Source organism: Carcharodon carcharias, chromosome 12 (genome assembly GCF_017639515.1).
Source record: "Carcharodon carcharias isolate sCarCar2 chromosome 12, sCarCar2.pri, whole genome shotgun sequence".
NCBI lineage: Eukaryota > Metazoa > Chordata > Chondrichthyes > Lamniformes > Lamnidae > Carcharodon > Carcharodon carcharias.
In genome coordinates this window covers 96,440,587-96,464,908 of record NC_054478.1, presented here as the reverse complement: position 1 = coordinate 96,464,908, position 24,322 = coordinate 96,440,587, and the positions used below count along the sequence as shown (strand labels likewise).

Sequence of the window (24,322 nt, the reverse complement as noted above, 5' to 3'; positions counted from 1 at the left end):
TCTGTGGCCTCTTCTGCCTTGGACTTCCTGTTGGCCCTGTGCCCTTTGTGCCTGTGCCTGTCCTCCCACAGGTTGCTCCCCTGGAATCTGAATAGGGACACCTGGCCTCTTCCCTCTTCTGGCCTTCTCTTTCTCCTCAGAGGAGGTGCCTCCAGCGAAGCCCACAATCCTCATTATCAGGGTAAGGGAAGGCTGTCTGATACCTGGAAAGTTCCACACAGTGTGAATCCTCCGGGGGCCTGGAAGACAACACTGAGTCCTGAACGGAAGCTGCTTTGAAAGCAGCTCTGAAGCGAAATGAAGCTGTCCTGTTCACAGAAGCAACGAGCAGCAAATGATATCCTGCACTCTTCACTAATCGCAATAACAAGGCCACTGACCCCTCTTATCCCGCCCGTGCATTAGGTTTTGCTAATTGTGACCTGCCCACTGCCCGTTTTGCCTATACGATGGCCTAAAAATCGCACGGTCGATGTAAACTCGGAGGCAATTGGTGTCTCAAGGGCTTTAAATGGCCTCCATCTCCATCATGTGCCTGCCGAACGAAATATCATGAGAGCTTGGCTGACGTCAACGCACTTTATGTAACGCTCAAGCGGGTCAGGCGCATGCCCACCCACCAAGCTAAAAACTCTGCCCTCTGTGTCTCTGTCTGATTGCATTAGGATTTTCTAAGTGCTCTGCTATAACTTCCTGAATAACAGATTCCAGCATTTTCCCTATGATAGATGATAGGCTAACTGACCTGCACTTTCTTGTTTCTGTTCCCCTCGCATCTTGAATAGAGTTAAATTTGCTATTTTCCAATCTGATGGGACCCTGCCCGAAATAGGGAGTTTTGGACCACTGTATCTGCTATCTCAGCAGCCACTTCTTTTAAGACCCTGGAATAAAGTCCATTGAGTTGCTGGCGACTTGCCAGAATTTAGTCCTAATAACTTTCTCAGTAACCTTTCCCTGGTGATTGTAATTATTTTACGTTCCCTCCTCCACTTCACCTCTCAATTGACAAATATTTCTGGAATTTTATTGGTATGTTCTATAGTGGATATGACTCAAATTATCAATGATTTTGCCCTTTCCTCATTTCCCATTATTAGTTCCCCAGACTCTCTCTTGTTAAGAGGCTATGCACCTTTATTTTTGAAAATATGATTTTTCAACTTTCAACTGAATGGAAATATTGTAATTTGGACTGAAGCAGGGAAAACTGCTTAAAAATGTAAGGCCACATTCCAATGTGAAAGCGAGAAGCCAACAAGTCACCCTCAGCAGAATGTGAAGAGAGAGACATTTCTTATAATCCAGACACCCATCGAAGCTTGTAACTGTCTAGGAAGAGACATTAAAAATGCAAAGTACTGGATATTGAAACAATGGCTGCCACAGACAGACACACCCAAAACATCTTTGAAATACACAATGGATGAAATATTTCAAGGTAAGGCTGCCAGCCATGAGAGAAAGAGGTTGCAAGTGACACAGGCAGTGTCAAGAGTCTTCAGCAGAGGAACATGTTGAGGGCTGCACGTTCTCTCCCTCTCTCACTTTTGGAATAAACATGTCGCCTGGTTCGAGAAGCCAACTCTACTAGAAATCTACCAGCGAACCGAGATCTCAAAATAATTACAAAATCTTCTACATCTAGCTGCACCCAAGAAACCAGCTAACCTGCAACGTTTAGAATCTATGCCTCAAGGACAATTAAAGGACACTTAGCTGTATATTCTTTTTTTTTTTATTGAACACTAACTCCCTTTATTTCTGATACGTGTGTGTGCATCTGCATGCATCTGCCCATCCGTCCTAATGATTGCACAGGGGCCGAATGCTTGACATCACATTTCCATAATTTTTCTTGGGTTTAATAGTTAAGGAATTTGCTTTTTCTTTGACTCAAGAAAAGCTTGTTTGATTGGCTCCTGATTGCTCTCAGCTTACATAGTACATTCTGATTTGGACAAGACATATCCTCGTAAAAAAGAAACTGAAACCTTTGTTGTGGCCACCTGAGGAGGTTGAATAGAGGGGAACCACTTTACCCCCTTCTCACCTGGAGGGTCATAACACTTCCTGGAGGGCCAAAACTCACTTTACTTACTCTTTTCTTTTTAAATACTTTAGAAATTCTTACTATTTTTTTTTTATATTTCTAGCAAGCTTTCTCTCATACTCTAATTTCTCTCCCCTAATTATATTTTGGCCATTCTTTCCTGGTTTTTAAATTCTATCCAATCGCCTGACATACCACTGGCCTTTGCAGAAGTGTACGCTTTTTCTTTCAATTTGAAACTATCTTTAACTTCCTTTGGCGGCCATGGATGGTGCATTCATCTCCTAGAATCTTTCTTTCTCAGTGTAATGTATCTTTGCTGAGTGTTATGAAATGCCTCCTTAATGCCTGCCACTGCAACACAACTGAACTATCCATTAACCTAATTCCTCAGTTCATTTTAGCCAGCTCTGTCTTCATGCCCTCACGATTGCCCTTATTTAATTTTAAAACACTAGCCTTAGACCCACTCTTCTCTCCCTCAAACTGGATGTGAAATTCAGTCATGTTATGGGCCTGAATCCTACACTTGTCAGGCACATGCAATCGGTGTGCCCAGAATTGGATGTGAAATGTGCTTCCAGCCACGATTGGCCCCCAAATGCAATTTCATGCTGGCTGACCAATTAACGGCAGCCACCCGTGAAACGCACACTGGGAAAGGCTCAGCCCTAGGGGGAGGGGAGGGGAGGAGTGGTGGGAAGAGAGTGGGCACCGAGAAAAGTGAGGTTGTGGCTGGGCACTTCTAACAAGCTCCCTGAAGGAAAACAGCTGCTACAGAGCTCCCTCAGGGAGCTGCAGACCTGTGCAAAATAAATGCGAAGAAAAAAAATGCAGGAAACTCTGTCTACGCAACACATTCAAGCACCTGACAGCAGAACTCAAAAGACGCTCAGTCACCAGACATTTTTTAAATTATATTTCACCCCAGACGTTTCATCCCACCGTAGATCGAGGTTGTGGCAAAAACGTGGAAGCCTGCCAGACCGATTGGCCCGTTTGCCATCCATAAAAATGGACAGATAATGTAAAATCATGGTCAATAGGCTTTTTTTATTACTTTAATTGGCCCTTTAATTGTCAGTGGGCGTGGCTCCAACTTCTGCATGTGCTCACCAATCTAGTATTGCGCGCATGTGCGATGACATCAGGACACATGCCCATTGTCATCTCATGCAATTTTAGATGCCTTTGGGTCGGGCAAGCGCCCGACCTTGGATCGCATAATTCAAGCCATGATAACTGCTACCTCACAGTTCCTTTACGATGTGGTTCTTAATTAATCCTGTCACATTGAACTTTAACAGGTTTAGAAAGGGAGAGAGCTGTGGGGAGCAGACTTGAAACAAAGTGGGCTCAAGGGAAGCCATGAAGATCTAAGGAGGCAGCCATTGGGTGGTGCCTCCTTACTGCATGCCATTTGGAGCGGTGGTGCTCTGTCTGTCATGGCCAAAGATCTGACATTGTGCTTGGCGCATGAAGTTTCAGCATACGCAGAGATCCAGGGGAGTGTAATCTCAGAAGGAGAGATTGAAACCCTGGAGGTGAATTCTTGTTGAAGCTATCCAAGTGGGAGTGACGTTGGAAAGAATTCAAAGGCGAGTTCTTCAAATGCGGAGATTGGAAACCCTTGTGAGTAAAACAGAGTTTCAGTCAGACCGGTTAACTCATGATCTGACAAGCGTTTGGGTGGGTTGTTGAGAAATCTGTGGAATCTGCTTTGGTCGCATCTGCCATTTACTTTAGAGTGTAGTTTGTCTGACCACAGTTCACCACTTAGTTCACATGAACCACATGCTTACTCTGAATATTAGAGTATACGACGGATATGGTAATTTTTTTAACTTGCCAAATTTGTATGCATCTGCAAAGATATAGCTGGGGTGAAGGAATCATGAATACTTGAATCAATTTTTTGTGTTTATATTAAGATCTTTCCAACATTTTTGCCTGGAGTAATGTAGTTAATTTTTCTTGTTTAGTAAGTATTTTGTTATTTTTGTTAAAAGTTCATCAGCAGACTTCTGTGAATTTGTTCAATAACTTACCTCCATGGTTTCTAAAGAAAAATAAAAGCTAAGATCTATCAAGCCAAGTTTCACTCTGGGATCTGACATGTACAGTAGTAACATCAGGTGGGATTTTAACGACCCCTCATATCATATATGTTGTTTTTTTGAAAGCATCCTTGAAGTTGGGTTTTGAGGATTCTCCTGATCTTCCAACACTGGCTACCTTGACATACAGAATTTTTTTTATTCCTTCATGGGATGTAGGTGTCACTGGCTAGGCCAGCATTTATTGCCCATCCCTAAGTGCCCTTGTTCAGAGGACATTCAAGAGTCAACCATATTGCTGTGGGTCTGGAGTCACGTGTAGGCCAGGCCATGTTGTGATTGTAGGACCTAGTTTTCCATCGAATTACTGCCAGTTTTGCGACCCACATGAGAAAATTCAGCCCCAGTGTTAGACCATAGCTGGAGTACTATGAGCAGCTCAGTGCACCACAGCTTAGAAAGGATTATATTAATCCTGGAGGGAGAGCGGTGTAGGTTTTTCTAAATGATATCTTGATTCTAAAGGTTAACTCATGAGGAGACATTACACAAACTAGATAAAAGCAAGAAACTGCAGATGCTGGAAATTCAAAACAAGAACAAAAATACCTGGAAAAACTCAGCAGGTCTGACAGCATCTGCGGAGATGAACACAATTAACATTTCGAGTCCATATGACTCTTCAACAGAACTAAGGAAAAATAGAAAAGAGGTGAAATATAAGCTGGTTCAAGGAGGGGAGGGACAGGTAGAGGTGGATAGAGTGCCAGTGATAGGCGGAGAAAGCCAAAAGATGTCATAGACAAAAAGACAAAGAGGTGTTGAATGTGGTGATATTATCTAAGGAATGTGCTAATAGGTGACATTAAGGGTAGAAAGCAGGACGAGCAAGGTACAGATAGCCTTGGTGGGGGTGGGGTGGGGGGAAGGGATCGAAATAGGCTAAAAGGTAGAGATAAAACAATGGATGGAAATACATTTAAAAATAATGGAAATAGGTGGGAAAAGAAAAATCTATATAAATTATTGGAAAAAAGTGGGATCAGAAAGGGGGTGGGGATGGAGGAGAGAGTTCATGATCTAAAATTGTTGAACTCAATATTCAGTCCAGAAGGCTGTAAAGTGCCTAGTCAGAAGATGAGGTGCTATTCCTCCAGTTTGCGTTGAGCTCCACTGGAACATTGCAGCAGGCCAAGGATGGACATGTGGGCATTAGAGCAGGGTGGAGTGTTGAAATGGCAAGTAACAGGGATGTCTGGGTCATGCTTGCAGACAGACTAAAGGTGTTCCACAAAGCAGTCACCCAGTCTGCGTTTGGTCTCTCCGATGTCAAGGAAACCACATTGAGAGCAACGAATGCAGTAGACTAAATTGAGGGAAGTGCAAGTGAAATGCTGCTTCACTTGAAAGGAGTGTTTGGGCCCTTGGACAGTGAGGAGAGGGGAAGTGAAGGGGCAGGTGTTGCACCTTCTGCGGTTACATGGGAAGGTGCCATGGGAGGGGGTTGAGGTATAGGGGGTGATGGAGGAGTGGACCAGGGTGCCACGGAGGGAACGATCCCTGCGGAATGCCGCAAGCAGGGGTGAAGGGAAGATGTGTTTGGTGGTGGCATCATGCTGGAGTTGGCGGAAATAGCAGAGGATGATCCTTTGAATGCGGAGACTGGTGGGGTGATAAGTGAGGACAAGGGGGACACTATCATGGTTCTGGGAGGGAGAGGAAGGTATGAGGGCGGATGCTCGGGAAATGGGCCGGACACGGTTGAGGGCTCTGTCAACCACCATGGGTGGAAAACTTCGGTTAAGGAAGAAGGAAGACATGTCAGAGGAACTGTTTTTGAAAGTGGCATCATCAGTACAGATGCAACGGAGGTGAAGGAACTGAGAGAATGGGATGGAGTCCTTACAGGAAGCGGGGTGTGAGGAGCTGTAGTCGATGTAGCTGTGGGAGTCGGTAGGCTTGTAATGAATATTGGTGGACTGTCTATCACCAGAAATTGAGACAGAGAGGTCAAGGAAGGGAAAGGATGTGTCAGAGATGGACCATATGAAAATGATGGAGGGGTGGAAATTGGAAGCAAAATTAATAAATGTTTCCAGGTCCAGACGAGAGCATGAAGCAGCACCGAAGCAATCATCAATGTACCAGAGAAAGAGTTGTGGGAGGGGGCCGGAGTAGGACTGGAACAAGGAATGTTCCACATACCCCATAAAGTGACAGGCATAACTGGGGCCCATGTGGGTACCCATAGCCACACCTTTTACATGGAGGAAGTGAGAGGAGTTTAAGGAGAAATTGTTCAGTGAGAGAACAAGTTCAGCCTTCGGAGGAGAGTAGTGGTGGATGGGGATTGTTCGGGCCTCTGTTCAAGGAAGAATGGAGAACCTTCAGACCATCCCCGTTGGGGATGGAGGTATAGAGGGATTCGACGTCCATGGTGAAGAGGAGACGGTTGGGGCCTTGGAGCTGGAAATTGTTGATATGATGTAGGGTGTCAGAGGAATCACGGATATAGGAGGAAGGGAGTGGACAAGGGGAGAGAGAATGGAGTCAAGATAGCAAGAAATGAGTTCCGTGGTGCAGGAACAGGCTGACATGATTGGTCTGCCGGGACAGTTCTGTTTGTGGATTTTGGGTAGGAGGGAGAAGCGGGCTGTCTGAGGTTGAGAGACTATGAGGTTGGAAGCTGTGGATGGAAGATCTCCAGAGGAGATGAGGTCAGTAACTCTCCTGGAAACAATGGCTTGATGTTCAGTGGTGGGGTCATGGTCCAGGGGGAGGTAGGAGAAAGTGTCTGCTAGTTGACGCTCAGCCTCTGCGAGGTAGAGGTCAGTGTGCCAGACAACAACAGCACCACCCTTGTCAGCAGGTCTGATGACAATGTCAGGGCTGAACCTGAGAGAACGGAGAGCAGCAACTTCAGAGAGATTCAGGTTACAGTGGGTGAGAGGAGCAGAGAAATTGAGCTGACTGATGTCACGCCCACAGTTCTCAGTGAAAAGATCAAGAGAAGGTAAGAATCCAAAGGGAGGGCTCCAGGTCAAGGGAGAATATTGGAGGCAGGTAAAAGGAGATGACTGATGTCACGCTGACAGTTCTCAATGAAAAGTTCAAGAGAAGGTAAGAATCCAGAAGGAGGGGTCCATGCGGAGGGAAAACATTGGTGGCGGGTAAAAGGAGACGACAGATGTCACGATGACAGTTCTCAATGCAAAAAATTGTACCCTACATAAAATCCACAAACAGGATTGTCCCGGCAGACCAATCGTGTCAGTCGGTTCCCGCCCCACGGAACTCATTTCTTGCTATCTTGACTCCATTCTCTCTCCCATTGTCCAGTCCCTTCCACCTATATCTGTGATTCCTCTGACACCCTACATCATATCAACAATTTCCAGTTCCCTGGCCCCAACCGCCTACTCTTCACCATGGACATCCAATCCCTCTACACCTCCATACCCCACCGGGACGGTCTGAAGGCTCTCCGCTTCTTCCTTGAACAATCCCCATCCACCACTACTCTCCTCCGAAGGCTGAACTTGTTCTCTCACTGAACAATTTCTCCTTAAACTCCTCTTACTTCCTCCAAATAAAAGGTGTGGCTATGGGTACCCGCATGGGCCCCAGTTATGCCTGTCTCTTTATGGGGTGTGTGGAACATTCCTTGTTCCAGTCCTATTCTGGCCCCCTCCCACAATTCTTTCTCCGGTACATCAATGATTGCTTCGGTGCTGCTTCAAGCTCTCGTCTGGACCTGGAAACGTTTATTAATTTTGCTTCCAATTTCCACCCCTCCATCATTTTCATATGGTCCATCTCTGACACATCCCTTCCCTTCCTTGACCTCTCTGTCTCAATTTCTGGTGATAAACTGTCCACCAATATTCATTACAAGCCTACCGACTCCCACAGCTACATCGACTACAGCTCCTCACACCCCGCTTCCTGTAAGGACTCCATCCCATTCTCTCAGTTCCTTCGCCTCCATCGCATCTGTACTGGTGATGCCACTTTCAAAAACAGTTCCTCTGACATGTCTTCCTTCTTCCTTAACCAAAGTTTTCCACCCATGGTGGTTGACAGAGCCTTCAATCGTGTCCGGCCCATCTCCCGCGCATCTGCCCTCATACCTTCCTCTCCCTCCCAGAAGCATGATAGGTTCCCCCTTGTCTTCACTTATCACCCCACCAGCCTCCACATTCAAAGGATCATCACTGCCATTTCCACCAACTCCAGCATGATGCCACCACCAAACACATCTTCCCTTCAAACCCCCTGTGGCATTCCACAGGGATCGTTCCCTCCGGGACACCTTGGTCCACTCCTCCATCATCCCATACACCTCAACCCCCTCCCATGGCACCTTCCCATGTAACCGCAGAAGGTGCAACACCTGCCCCTTTACTTCCCCTCTCCTCACCGTCCAAGGGCCCAAACACTCCTTTCAAGTGAAGCAGCATTTCACTTGCACTTCCCTCAATTTAGTCTACTGCATTCGTTGCTCTCAATGCGGTATCCTCTACATTGGAGAGACCAAACGCAGACTAGGTGACTGCTTTGTGGAACACCTTTGGTCTGTCGGCAAGCATGACCCAGACCTCCCTGTCGCTTGCCATTTTAACACTCCACCCTGCTCTCTTGCCCAAATGTCCATCCTTGGCCTGCTGCAATGTTCCAGTGGAGCTCAACGCAAACTGGAGGAACAGCACCTCATCTTCTGACTAGGCACTTTACAGCCTTCTGGACTGAATATTGAGTTCAACAATTTTAGATCATGAACTCTCTCTTCCATCCCCACCCCCTTTCCGATCCCCCTTTTTTCAATAATTTACATAGATTTTTCTTTTCCCACCTATTTCCATTCTTTTTAAATTCATTTCCATCAATTCTTTTATCTCTACCTTATAGCCTATTTCGATCCCTTCCCCCCACCCCACCTCCACTAGGGCTATCTGTACCTTGCTCGTCCTGCTTTCTACCCTTAATGTCACCTATTAGCACATTCCTTAGATAATATCACCACGTTCAACACCTCTTTGTCCTTTTGTCTATGACATCTTTTGGCTTTCTCCACCTATGACTGGCACTCTATCCACCTCTACTTGTCCCACACTTCCCCCACCCCCCCCATCCCCCACCCTTAAACCAGCTTATATTTCACCTCTTTTCTATTTTCCCTTAGTTCTGTTGAAAAATCATACGGACTCGAAACGTTAACTATGTTCCTCTCCTCAGATGCTGTCAGACCTGCTGAGTTTTTCCAGGTATTTTTGATTTTGTTTTACACAAACTAGAGTTGTGTTTTGAGGAATTTAGGTGTTTAAGAGATAATTTGCTCAAAGTGTTAAGGGGAATAGATAGGTTAGCTAGAGAGAAAATGTTTATGCCTGGCTGGGGAGTCCAGCACTAAGGGGTCGGGTCTAAAAATTAGAGTCAGGCTTTTCAGGATTGATATGAGGAAAGATTTCATCTCCCAGAGAATTATGGATACTTGGAGCTCTTTTCTCCAAATGACAAGTGATGATAGATCAATTGTAAATGTTAAATCTGAGATTGATAGATTCTTCTTCTCCAAAAGTTTTAAGGGATGTGGGCAATTCCTGGCTTTAGGGCACCAATTACCCATGATCTCATTTAATGCTGGAATAGGCTTGTGGAGTTAAATTGTCTACTCCTATTCCTATGGTCTTATCTAGACTCCTGAACACCATAAAATCAAGATGTCCTTTCCATGAGGTATACTGCAACTCCAACCTGTAGGCAAAATCACAGCAAGTGTGTCCCAAGAGACCCATTCAACTAAATAGACTAAATGCAAAGTTTACTCCTCACTTGACAGGGTATGAATTGTGTCTGACTTATTGATGCGGCATCTATGGTACAATGGAACCCTTACTCCCAGCCACATTTCACTTAATGCTCTTCTGAAACCAAAAAAGTCTAAAACTGTTACATTCAAAATATTTGTACACACCCAGATGCAGGGAAATCACATATGAAAACTGATAGTGGGAGTTTGTGTAAAAATTGTAATAGGGCAATTGCAGGGAACATTAGAAAATTGAAAACTTTCCTAAGGCTTTTAAAGGGATCTTTTCTTTCCGAGTTCATCGATATGTACAACTACTGTGACAGGAAAAAGGTAGTAATAAAGACAAAGAAAATATTACTTCAAATATCAAAATAAGTTGAATTCATAATGAAGATGAAAGGCTGCAAACCATAGCAAACAGCGCGGTCGTTTCAGCAAAGAGACACAATGCCCAATTTTATCTTGACAGTACCAAGTATATTAGTTTTAGATCTTTGTTAAGATACTCACTCTGGAGCCAGGTGGTCCAGTCGCACCAGTTGTACCAGAGTAACCTTGGGGACCCTAGGAGCAATCAAAATGTACATATATTACAAAAACATAGAAGATCAATATATTTTCTGAATAAAAGTATATGTTCAATGCCATTTGCAATACATTTTACAATGCAGCTAAAGGCTTGTAACTATTTTCTTGAATAAGATCTATACACATAAGCAATGGCAATCTGGGGTTTACTTCAAAGGGCAGAATCTTATGGACCCTCCCACCGGCGGGATTTTCCATTCCCGTCAAAACCAATGGAGTTCTGAACAGCTCGCCGCATTTTACAGCCCCGCCCCCTCCACAACAGGGCTGTAAAATTCCACCTAATAATTTTTTTAATAGACAAAACATCAACACTTTGATAAGACAACATCATGAGAAAAATGCTTATCTAAAAACCATTGTGCCCACTTTTTCAAGCAGAAAAAATATAACTGCATACCACAGCCTATTTTAAATTAAAAAGATTTTTGCAAAACACTAACCAGATATTTGAAAATTTGTTACATAACTGGTCATTTATAATGATCACATGCATTAAAAGAACTATTAAGTCTGTTGCTGCAATATAAACCGTCTCTGTTTATTTTCTTCTTCACATGCTGATAATATTTGCAAAGTTTATGTTTGTTAAACTTCTATTAGATGAACCAATTGGTAATTCAGGAGAAACCTCTTTAACCAAGGGAGTGGTTAGTATGTGGAACTTGCTACTACAAAGAGCAGTTAAGGTGAACAACTGGGATGCCCTCAAGGAGAGGCTGGATAAGCGCATGGGGAGAAAGAAGTAGAAGGTATTTTGATGGGGTAAGATGAAGAGAGGCCGGTCGAGGCTTGTTTGAAGCATAAACATCTGGTTATATCTTTTGGGCTGAATGGCCTGTTTCTGTACTGTTAAGTAATACTTTATCATTTATCAATAACTACAATATATTATTTTTATTATTTGCAATCTTGAATCATGCATTGAAACAGCAGTCTTTAATGTTTGATAAATCACAAAGAACATATTCATACCTCCACAAGTGAAGCACATGAGCAGCAACCTGTGGTACTTATTAATATTGTGAACAGAGATAGCAGCTAGCTTGCTTCTGAACGGTGACATTTGTTGCCAAAGCCTGGATTGTAAATCATAAATCTATATATTCCTAATTTACTGTTTATGATGACATAGTATGGTATAATTAATCTCCTGCATATACAAGACAGAAAGTAAGGTACGTAGCTTTGATTTAAAAATAAAACTTTATAATAGTGGCAAGCACTTGCCAATGCAACTTTTAGGAGGGGAAAAAGTCTGCATCCTGAAAAAGAATATTTGCCTCACTCTAGTTACAAGTTTCTGAATTTATTTCCATTCCAAACCTTTGGAAGACTTTTAGTCTCCTGCACTGTCGCAGATTGAGAAATTAAGTGCTAGTCTTTGTTTTCACTGTGAACAATTTACTGAGACACAATAAAATGTATTTTTGACTAAAGCAAATGAATTTTCCCTCTGTTTTTGCAACATGCATCACTTTACTTCCATTGCCTTAGCATGTCTGATTTTTACGTATGGAACAATAACCATTTTGGAAATATTTGGACAATAGCTTGTTAGTGGTTTGTGATTATTTTTAAACTATCCACTTTATCCACTGAGACATTTGTTTTAAATTATTGTAATTCCCTCTTTCATTGAGAAAACATGCAAACATGACAAGAAAAACGAATAGCAAATAGAAGCAGATACTTACAGGCGGTCCCATTGGGCCAGTTGGCCCTCTAAGTCCTGGAGGGCCCTAAAATATTACAGAATTATAAATCAGAGCTATTTCAAAATTAAAGCTAAATAGCTTTTGTAGTTTGTATTTATTCATGCATTATCAGTATATATAACATAAACATCAAAGCAAAATCATGATACCTGAACAATAGGTGTGCTTGGAAAAGGACCATAAAATGTAGACTTGCCACTCCATCCGCTTTTGGTATCATAGCCACTGGAATGACCCTACAAAGGAGAATAAAATTGAATGTTCATTATGTCATAAACTTAAAACTTTATTTAAGCATTTACAAACCAAAATAAATAAAACTATACAACTTACTATAATTAATTAACAGAATATTTTTGTCTAAGCACACATGTGTTAGCTATTGGGGGAATAACATCATGGAAATTCATTTCACACATTGTTTTTGCTCAGCAAGAGAGAAGAATGACAAGAGTTCTCTATCACTTTCATCGTGTTGACATGTATATTTCGACGTTATTTATATCATTGTAGCTAAATAAAAATAAAAGCTCTCCTGAAATGGAGCTATTTGATTCTTTTCTAATTATAATGAAACTTTGACTAAATAGAAAAGGTTCAAACATTGGAAAGTAGCATAATAAAGAGATCAGCTCTGATCTCATTTAAGCTATATTACAAAACATTACTAAGTGTATCAGCTAGTAATCCATCAACAAAAATCTGTACATAGTTGGAAAAGATGTTATAAATCTGAAGAATGCAGAGGCCATAAGAAATAAAGCAGATGTCGAAGTATTATCCACTAATTTCTTTGCGATGATTGATCTTAAAAGAATCCAGTGGATAGAAATACAGTTAAAAGTGGAGGGATTTCTCAAAGTTAAAACCAAAGCAAGTGATTGCAATTTTACAGAACTCATTGGTGAAACCATACTAAGAAAATTGTATGCAGGTTGAACAATAAACTTTGAAGTAGTTTAATTGGAAAATGTTCAGAAAAGAGTGGCAAATACTCTTAGGGCAGGATTTCTCAGTCGGCGTGTGTGGGGGGGTGGGGGGGGTTGGTGGGGGTGTGGGGGGGAAGGGGGTGCGGGAGTGGGACCCGCACGCTAATGCGTAAAGTGACACGGGATGACATCAGGCGGAACTCCTGACGTCATCCTGCATCATTTCAATTTTCAGGTCGGCGGGGTCTCAGCCGAATCAGCTGTGCGCCCGCCAACCTGTCAATGGCCAATTGAGGCCACTTAAAAAGTAATTGCAGTAGTTAATGTACCTGCCCATCCAACCTTAGGGTTGGCAGGCAAGCCAGGAGCCTTGGCGGGCTTAGAGGAAGCATGAAACCTCATCCACGGGCGGGATGAGGTTTCATGTAGATTTTTAAAAATTTAATAAAAGTTTAATTAAAAGTGATGGACATGTCCCAACTCATGTGACAGTGTCACATGAGGGGACATGTCAGGGAAATTTTATTTTTCTATTTTTAACATTTTTGAATTTGGCGCCGATCTCCCTGAGGCAGCACTTAGCCTCAGACAGATGAGTATGCTCTTTCACACGCACGCGCAAAAGAGCGCACTCTCAGCTTAGGGAATCCCGCCCCCTGCCCATACAGGGAACGCATAGCACTTCCTGGCGGATGTCACGCCTTAATTAGCCCGCCCATGTAAAATGGCGGCGTGTCCCCCAGTCAGGGGTGCCGATTGGAGGCGCGCCTGCATGCGCCTGCTCCTGAACTTGCCCCCTCAATGGGGGGAAAATTCTGCCCCTAGAATGTAGGACCTTAAGTTTTAAAGGCTGTGAGAAATTAATGTTGCAGCTGTAAGAAATTAATGAATATCGATGAAAGAAAAATGAATTGAACTATACCAGCTCAGTGTCAGCTTGATTCAGTTAGCTGCATTCTTGTGTCTCTAACAGAAGAATGCAAGTCTAAAACTCACAATGGATTTGATGGAAAGTGTAGATTGACATGTAGTTTGTAGGGAATGGAATAAGCCATAAAGGTTGCCTGTTTAGGCATGTGTAGGTGGCCAAATGGGACTAATTGAAGAGCAGGTATCCTGATCAACATTCAATCCTCAACCTACACTCTTGAAAGACTAATCTTTTGGTCATTCATTAATTTGCCCACATAACAGTAACTGTGCTTTAAAAGTAATCCATTGGTTATGGAGTGTTCTGATTCATCCTGTCAAGGGTGCTAATATAAAAAGAAATTATTTCTTCTTTCCAAACTTTCCTCTTTCTGCCTTAGTATATTAAATACTTAGCTAACAAAATATGTTAGTTAAATTCATTCCTTTGCAGTTACTATTTTCACAAGAAGGTGTTTTACAAACGTTTTTTCAATGAAGGAGAATCAATTTAATTCCCAATTAAACTATTTATCATCAGGATAAATTGCATATTGGTCTATGTAATTACAATTTACAAGATTTGATGTTAAACTTTGTTCTTTTTAACACTCTTGTTTAATTGAATGTATAGAATATAATTGCACAGATCCTCTATGGATGCAACATAAATTTACAATATTTTTTGTTAGGCCTAGCAGGATTCCTTTTTACAGAGCAGTAGGCATATTGTATGGGCCTCCAACAAATGCAGTTAATGTGTTCATTACCACATTTGAAAGAGATCTAGGTGCCTACCTGGTTAAAAAAAATGAACTTCAGTTAGAAGTACAGATAAAGGTAATTAATGGGCTGTGAAGTATGATGGTTCCTAAGCAGCAGTGGATATGTAACACTAAGAAAGCTAATCAATCAATAATATTCAATGCCAGGCATGATTCGGAGAGGAGTGCAAGGTTTATCTTTGAAATACTGTGAGAAAAATTTCAAAAAGTTTCCTCAGAAGATATGTTGGGCAGAGTCCATGAACAGATTATACAAAGTCTGTGGAATGAACAAACTGAATAGTTTTTCCTTGTTACAAACTTTTACGTTCTTATACACACATTAATCTAGTCTGAAACCAATAGAGCAATATGATTAAGAACTATTCCAAATGATTCATCAGTGGAAACAAAATATCTATGCAGTTGTCGGTTTACTGTGATGATTCTATTTTATTTTACTGAATGAATTCTAAGGTTCATAAGGCCCATTGGTAGTCTTGGGGATCATAATGTGCTATTACCCCATGCCCAATCGAAGTGATGCTGTCGGCAAGCAAACTTCATGCTGCTGCCCTTCAGACAATACGAGGACAGTGTGAACAGGTAGCCAAGGAGATCAAAGCAAGGAGTTTGACCAAGAAGCTGGATACAGGGCTGGAACAAGCATCACAGAAGTTGTCAAGGTCAGTGAATACCTCTTCAAATGCCATATTCTACCAGCCACGTCACTGACCTCACACACAGCTCAATGCACCCCACCCCAATGGCTCACTCATCAACAATTTCAAGCAATCAGGACTCATGCCTAACTTTCATATGCTCCACTTCACTGTCACACTCTTACCACGACTAGAATCTTCACACCGACACCTCACAGCTTCCACCTACGGCTAGATATTCAGCTATGACAGATGCTTCATCCAAACACATTGCAACACACTCACTGTCACATTTCTCTTTCTTGCATGGCATGGTGGCCCTCTTGGAGTATACAGTGTGACCAACATCCCTGAAGACAACCAGGAAGTAGTTGGTAGTATGTCCTTGCCTTATGCACCTTCTCAAACTCTACTTCACCCCTCATCTCATGATCTGGTGTGAAATACAAGCTGACTGGTTCTCCCCCAACCTGTTTCCCTCACCTAACACCCACCTTATGTATTGCTACTTTCAGGTACCCAAGAACTGCTGCCCGGCCAGGTAGTGCTCCCTGGAGCATGAATCTGCTGTTCTCTCTCAGGGTGATAGCATTCGTCATCTCACCATTGCCACTTTGCCAGTGCCCCTGATATTTCCTATCATCCAGTCAGCTCAGAATGCTGCCTCCCACACTGAGATGGTGCAGTCTAAAGCAGGGTCCTCTGGACACAGAGCTGCTTGAGGCTGCTGAGAGAGTGACTGTGGGGAGTTAATAGTAGATAATAAGGAAATGATGGACGAAATGAACAAATATTTTGTTTCTGTGTTCACTACAGAGGGTTCAAAAAACATTTCAGTAATAGCTGTAAACCAGGAGGTGAAAGGGAGAGAGGGACTTGGTGAAATTGCAATCACTAGGGAAGTGGTTCTGAGCAAACTGATGGAGGCTGCAGGCTGACAAGTCTCCGGGTCCTGATGGATTTCATGCTAGGGTCTTAAAAGAGGTAGCTGCGCTGGTGTTAATTTTCCAAAATTTGCTAGATTCTGAAAAGGTTCTTTCAAACTGCAAGGTAGCAAATATGACCACTCTATTCAAGAAGGGAGAGAGGCAGAAAACAGGAAATTATAGGCCAGTTAGCTTGACATCTGTCATGGGGAAGTTATTAGAATTGGTCATTAAGAAGGCTATAGCTGGGCACTTAGAAAAACTTAAGGTAATCGGGAAGAGTCAGCATGGTTTTGTGAAAGGGAAATCATGTTTAACCAATTTAATGGGGTTTTTTGAAGGAGTAACATGTGCTGTGGATAAAGGGGAATATGTAGACATACTGTACTTGGATTTCCAGATGGCATTCGATAAGGTGCCACATCGAAGGTCATTGCAGAAAATAAAAGCTCATGGTGCAGGGGGTAACATATTATCCTGGATAGAGGATTGGCTGGCTGGCAGAAAACAGAGTATGCATGAATGGGTCTTTTTCTGATTAACAGGATGTGACGAATTGAGTCCCACAGGGATCGGTGTTGGGGCCTCAACCTTTTACAATTTACATCAATGACTTAGATGATGGGAGCAATAGCATGGTAGCAAAATTTGCAGATGACGCAAAGACAGGTAGGAAAGTATGTTGTGAAGAGAACATAAGAAGGTTGCTGACAGATATAGATAGGTTGAGTGAGTGGGTAAAGACCTGGCAAATGGGGTATAATGTAGGAAGTTATGAAGTTGTTCACTTTGGCAGGAAGAATAAAAAAGCAGATTATTACTTAAATGGACAACAACTGTGGAATTCCGAGGTGCTGAGGGATCTAGGTGTTCTAGTATATGAGTCACAAAAAGTTAGTATGCAGGTACAGCAAATAATTAAGAAGGTGAATGGGATGCTATCCCTTATTATGCTATCCTTTCTTACGAGAGAAATTGAACATAAAAGTAAGGATACTATGCTTCAGTTATACAAGGCATTGGTGAAACCGCATCTCCAATACCATGTGCAGTTTTGGTCTCCTTATTTAAGGAAGGATGTAAATGCATTGGAGGTGATTCAGAGGAATTTTACTAGATTAATACCTGGAATGAGCAGGTTGTCTTATGAGGAAAGGTTGGACAGGCTGGGCACGTTTCCACTGGAGTTTAGAAGAGTGAAGGGTGACTCGATTGAAATATATAAGACCTTGAACGGTCATGACAAGGTGATCATGGAAAGGATGTTTCCTCTTGTGGGTGAGTCCAGAACAAGGGGGCACTGTTTTAAAATTAGGGGCTGCCCTGTTAGGATAGAGAAGAGGAGAATTTTTTTATAAACAAAGAGGGTTATGTGACTTTGGAACTCATTGCCTCCAAAGGCAGTGGAGACGGGGTCATTGAATATTTTTAAGGCTGAGGTGGATAGATTCTTGTTAGGCAAGAGAATCAAAGGTTATTTTGAGTAGATTGGAATGTGGAATCCAAAACACAAGCAGATCAGCCATGATCTTATCAAATGGCGGAGCAGGCTCGAGGGGCTGAACGGCCTACTCCTGTTCCTATTTCTTATATCCTTCACTACCACCTGAAGTCACTCCACTGAAAGTCAGCAGCCACAGGAGGAGCAATTAGATAGGCAAAAGTATCCATAAGATAGGCACCAAGGGAATGCACAAGGTTAAGCATGGATTGTTTGAAGTGTTGTTGATGCCTTGCGCAATATTGACTCCAAGAACCAAGATGACAGCCACAAAAGTTGCCACAGCAGTGGCATAGATCCTATGATGTTCACCACAAAGCCAAGTTGATGGGGACAGCTGCTCTCTGTGCTCTGTTAAACCTGTGCTCCAAACTGTGAGCCACTGTGCTTAAACTCATTGGCATTTTCTGGTATCTTTTTTTTATTCATTAAGGGTTATGGGTGTCACTAGCTAGGCCAAAGTTCATTGTCCATCCCTAATTGCCCTTGAGAAGGGGTGGTGAGCTGCCTTCTTAAACCGCTGCAGTCCCTGTGGTGTAGATAACACCCACAGTGCTAATTGACTCTGCAGCGGTTTGATACAACTGAGTGAGCTAGGCAGTGGTCTAGCAAGCCAACCACATTACTGCAGATCTGGAGTCACACGTAGATCAGACCACATGAGGATGGCAGATTTCCTTCCCTTAGGGCATAAGTAGACCAGGTGGGTTTTTTTTAACATCAATTGACAATGATTTCGTGGTTATCATTAGACTTTTAATTCCAGGTTTTTATTGAATGCAAATTCCACCATTTGCCATGGTGGGATTCAAATCCTGGTCCCCTGCATTACCCTGGGTCTCTGGATTACCAGCCCAGTGACAATACCACTACAGCACCACTGAAAATCAAGAGTTCTTAAGGGAGAATTTTGAATCAACTCCACTGTCTCCAAGAGAAAAGAGAATCCACCAGCCATGACTGCAGGCTGACTGCTCCAGTGAGAAACCCAAATACCAGCAGCTATTGTGAAAAGTGACCCTTTAAGCAAGCATTCCGACAATCCATGAATATCTCTTTTTTCTGATTTTACTTTTTACTTGGGCAAGATTTAAGACATGATACACTGCAGATTTTTATTTTCTGGTGTGCGTGTTCATGCGTGCGTGTGTGTGTTGTTTTTGCATTAGTGGGTAGTTGGACATATTTGTACATTTTAAATCTTTTGTTTATAATTTCTGCATCTCTACCTGAGTGAATTTTAGCAATAAAACTAACTCTTTACTTGTTAGCTTAAGGAACCTGGCTGGCTTATTTCTTACACCAATCTATCCATAGCTCAGTAAATATATTGAATTGGCAATATCAGATCTTATTAAAAATTCAAACACTATTATTACCATCCCAGGAGTGGGACAAAGAGAGGAGTTAGTTCACCTTTCCTAACATGGTCATAAACGATATTTGGGGGCACATTTGTGATTTGAATCCCTAGGCGAACAAGAGTAATTGCGAGTGAAAAGTAAATTAATTCCTGGACATAATTTTAAAAATCAGTACAATTTTTTTGTGTGCTAGGGGATTCCACGCTAACCAAAATGTCCACTTTCGAAGTGCATTTTAGAACAAAGTGAAATAACTTGGAACAGTTTAAAGGCATTGTCCATGACGAATTAAAAAGTATGGCGTTAGAATTTCGACCAGAAACCAAGAAAGAAGAAATTCAAAAACTAGTGGCCAACAATCATGAAATTGAATTGGAAGAACTGGAGATAAGTGTAGAACAGGAAACAGACAAACTAGCTTTAGCAAAAATACAGTTGGAACAGAAGGGGCTAGAGTTGAATTTCAGGATAGAGAAAAGGAAACAGAAAGAACATTTCAAAGAAAAAAAGAACAGAGGCAGGAATGGAAAGAAGAAAGAAAGAGAATTTCAACTAAAACAGCTTGATTAAGAGGGGAGGCTCTCCTGGACCCAGGGAAGTTACCGATAGGAAGAAGCCTGTCCCAACTCAGGGCCAAGTGCAGAGATACTTAAATTTGTCCAAGGAATGCCAAAACTTGAGCAAAGGGATGTGGAGGCATTTTTCATTTCATTTGAGAAAATTGCAAAATAAATAAAATGGCCCACTGAAAGCTGGGCACTGCTCATGCAAAGCAGGTTAATAGGCAAAACCCACATTTATGCCATGTTTTCTAAGGAGACCTCTGCAGATTATGAGTTGGCCAAAAAGGCCTCAGTGCTCATGAGTTAGTGCCAGAAGCTTGTAGACTGAAAGTTCAAACCTCTGAAAACAGCCTGAGCAACCTTACATTGAGTTTGAGAGAGTCAAGCAATCATGGGATGTGAGCATCACTGGCTCAGCCAGCATTTATTGCCCATCCCCAATTATCCTTGTTCAGACAGCATTTAAGAGTCAACCATCTTCCTGTGGATATGTAGGCCATGACCAATAGACATTTTACTTTTTACTTGGGCAAGATTTAAGACATGATACACTGCGGATTTTTACTTTTTGGTGTGCATGTGCGAGTTGGTTTTGCATTAGTGGGTAGTTGGACATATTTGTACATTTTAAACCTTTTGTTTATAATTTCTGTACCTTTACCTGAGTGAAATTTAGCAATAAAACTAACTTTTTACTTGTTAGCTTAAGGAACCTGGCTGGCGTATATCTTACACTGAGCTATACATAGCTCAATAAATATATTGAATTGGCAATATCAGATCTTATTAAAAATTGAAACACCGTTATATCCAACCCAGGAGTAGGACAAAGAGAATGGTGAAGAGATGGGTTTTTATATCAATCAGCAATGGTTTCATAGTCATTTGAGACTTTATTTTATTTCCAGCTTTTTATTGGATTCAAATTCCACCATCTGTTGTGGTGGGATTACGAACCCAGGATCCCCCTGGGTTTAGTCCAGTGACAATACCACTAACACCAACTTATCTTTGACAGCTGGATGGGAGCACTTAAATTAGTGACTACCTATGAAAGCCTCAGAGAGGTCATTCACCCTGAAGAATTTAAAAACTTACACCCTATCTCTGTAAGAGCACACATGGAGAACAAAAAGGTTATATATGTGTTTAATATTTTTTTGACAGTTTATCATGGAACGCATGTACTGGTCATATTTCATTCCCTATGAGGTGAAGGTGTTATGAAGATGTGTCATGCAGAAAATTAATTCAAAATCTCATCGGCTGCACATGTACTGCTTTATAATGTAACCCGTTGGATATAATACGTTGAACTTTTTGAAAAGAACACTTTTGCTAAGCAAAGAACACTGACCTGCAGCAGCTACTATGTTACATTTGTGAAGGACACAAGCTGCTTTCTGGAGACACAGGGTGGAATTTTCCATGCCTGCTGGTGTCGGGTGTGCTCGGTGGCGTGAGCGGACAATATGGCGAAAGGGCCAAAAATCGGTTTCACAACATAATTTAAACAGTTTGAGATCATCAGCTCCGCCCGGCAAAGGCGGCCGCCTTTCCACCATCAGACCTTGGAAACATCATTGTAATACATCTGCATGTCATTATAAAGCCAGCCCGAAAAATCTTCCCCCCACCCACTCCCCACTGGATTGTCCGCCGCGTTGGAGTGATTGCACACCGACATGTTTCACAACTGCATATAAAAGGCATGCACTTGGCATCCTGCACTTAGAGGGAAACTCGGAGGTGAGTGCACAGTAATGTGTGCAGCGCTCGCCAGGGTTGCCTGTTGGCATTCAAGGTTGAGGGAGGGAGAGTGGCAAAGGCTGCCCTATGGTTGAGGTGACTTTGTTACCTGTTGCTCCTTCTGGAGTTACAGAACATGATGAATGGAAGGTATGAGCTGGTGATTAACTAGCTCCCACCCTTGAGGAATTAACACTCCCTCAGGGCCATTCTGATTTTCATTGAAAAAAAAAGAAAAAAATAAGACTTTATTGGGGGGAGGGGCTTGGAGCCAAAGGCTGCCCTGCAGTTGAATTCAGCACACAAGCATGTGTGGGCTGGGGGTGAGAGGTGGGCAAGGGAAGCGGCTGCACATTAGGCAAACCTTTTTACAGCTGACCTGACTTAGGGGCTGTGTTTGATTTATCCCTCATTTTGTAAATTTAGATTAATTGTTTTAACTCTAAAAGACTTACATCTCCTTTGGGACAAAAGACTGCACTGGGTCACTGCTGAGGCTCTGAGACTCCCGCTTAGGGAGGGTGGTCAGGTACTGGTGTGGCTATGCACACAGGTGGCAGCTTTCCGCCTTCAAGCCCTGCAGCGATACCTTTACATTGAGCCTCCTCCGAGATGGTGTGTCCTGACCACGTATTTCTTCCGTCAGGTGCACGGCCTGAATTATGACGTGCAGCTCCTGTTTGTAGAGCAGAGGGGCCTCAGTGGCTCCTTGCAGGCATTGCCCGTCTTTTACCAGGTCCTGATCAAAGTCTGGAACATGGTTGCCTTGCGACGCAGCTCTCCCCCGTCAGGAGTAGCGGCTATCGTCAGAGAGCCGCTGCTCAGGAATCCGCCCCTCCGTCCTTTTCAATGGCTGGCAGAGAGGAGGGCTGTGGCTGCAGGGGTGACCAGGATCGGGGACGTGCTGGGTGGTGGAGGACTAGGCTGGATGCTCCCACAGGAGTTGGTGCATCGTGCGTCTGTGAGTGTCCAGCTCACAGCCAATGCCATTGAAGACCTGAGAACGGTTGTGCTCGGACCCGATGTAATTTTAGGTCCTGAGGTGGCCCAGGTGCGCGGTGGTCTTCCTGCTGAACGTTCCCCTGTTCGGACAGAATTCCACATTGGCCCCAAACCCCGAACCCTCCCTCGGGTGCTGGTGCCCCGCAATATGAGCCGCCTCGGGGACATGCCCTCTGTGCCATTTGGCACGCAAAGAGGGGCTTTTTGTATGGACTGCTGCTGCATACCTTCCATTTTCTTGCCCTTGTCCGCTGCCTGGACAAGCCCTGGTGTGCCTTGTTGCAATCCGGTGGCGGAGGCCCCCGATGGGAGGCCCTCTACGGAGGTGTCCTCCCCCTTTCTATCGGGGACCTGGGTTGGAGGGTGTTGCATGCAGCAGTCCCCTATAATCATAGAATGTGTAGGTTCACGGACTCCCACAACAGCTGCCCTTTTTGTGGTCTTGTGGAGTCCGTGGACCATGCTTATGTAGGGTGTGGTAGGCTGCACTCCCTTTTTAGTTCCTGATCTACGGACACCCAGTGCGGAAGAGAGTCGGGAAGGAGGAGGACCTCCTCGTGAACCTGCTCCTGGGCCTGGCCAAGTTGGCCATTAACAGGTCCAGGCAGCGGGCGATCGACGGGGGAGTCCCGCCCGATTGTTTGTCCCTCTTCCGCGGCTACGTTCGCGGCCGGGTGTCCCTGGACAGGGAGCACACGGTGTCTGCCGACACTCTCGAGGCCTTCCGTGCTCGGTGAACACCGCGGGGACTGGGGTGTTTTATTGACCCCCTTCATCACGTTTTGGTTTAATGTTTGTAAGGTTCCTTTAAACTTTGTCCTTGGTTTTACAGCTGACCTGACTTAGGGGTTGCGTTTGATTTATCCCTTATTTTGTTAATTTAGTTTAATTGTTTTAACTCTAAAAGAGTTACATCTCCTTTGGGACAAAAGACTGCACTGGGTCACTGCTGAGGCTCTGAGTCTCCTGCCTAGGGAGGGTGGTCAGGCGCTGGTGTGCCTACGCACACAGGTGGCAGCTTTCCGCCTTCAAGCCCTGCAGCGATACCTTTACATTGAGCCTCCTCCGAGATGGTGTGTCCTGACCACGTATTTCTTCCGTCAGGTGCACGGCCTGAATTATGACGTGCAGCTCCTGTTTGTAGAGCAGAAGGGCCTCAGTGGCTCCTTGCAGGCATTGCCCGTCTTTTACCAGGACCTGATCAAAGTCTGGAACATGGTCGCCTTGCGACGCAGCTCTATCCCATCAGGAGTAGCAGCTATCGTCAGAGAGCCACTGCTCAGGAATCCGCCCCTCCGTCCTTTTCAGTGGCTGGCAGAGAGGAGGGCTGTGGCTGCAGGGGTGACCAGGATCGGGGACGTGCTGGGTGCTGGAGGACTGGGCTGGATGCTCCCACAGGAGTTGGTGCGTTGCGCATCTGTGGGTGTCCAGCTCGCAGCCAATGCCATCCAAGACCTAAGGATGGTTGTGCTCGGACCTGATGCAATTTTAGGTCTTGAGGTGGCCCAGGTGCGCGGTGGTCTTCCTGCTGAACATTCCCCTGTTCGGACGGAATCCACATTGGCCCCAAGCCCCGAAACCTCCCTTGGGTGCCGGTGCCCTGCAATACGAGCTGCCTCGGAGACATGCCCTCCGTGCCATTTGGCACGGCGCGGAGGAGCTTTCTGTATGGACTGCTGCTGCACACCTTCCATTTTCTCGCCGTTGTCCGCTGCCCGGACACAC

The 24,322-nt window shown here is 43.8% G+C and overlaps 1 protein-coding gene and 1 non-coding gene across 2 annotated transcripts in view; one reads left to right on the top strand and one right to left on the bottom strand.

The window, feature by feature from the left end:
- LOC121284884 (collagen alpha-1(III) chain-like) overlaps positions 1 to 24,322 on the bottom strand; it is a 191,340-nt gene that overhangs the window by 117,014 nt on the left and 50,004 nt on the right. The window contains exons 5-7 of the mRNA XM_041200743.1: positions 12,378 to 12,464; positions 12,208 to 12,252; positions 10,433 to 10,486 (exon numbers count right to left, since the gene is read on the bottom strand). Of these exons, the coding sequence (XP_041056677.1) occupies positions 10,433 to 10,486; positions 12,208 to 12,252; positions 12,378 to 12,464 (186 nt within the window). The remainder of the gene's footprint in view (positions 1 to 10,432; positions 10,487 to 12,207; positions 12,253 to 12,377; positions 12,465 to 24,322) is intronic.
- On the top strand, positions 21,680 to 21,811 carry LOC121285354. The gene has a single exon (XR_005944648.1). It is a non-coding gene; the product is annotated as a U8 small nucleolar RNA (small nucleolar RNA).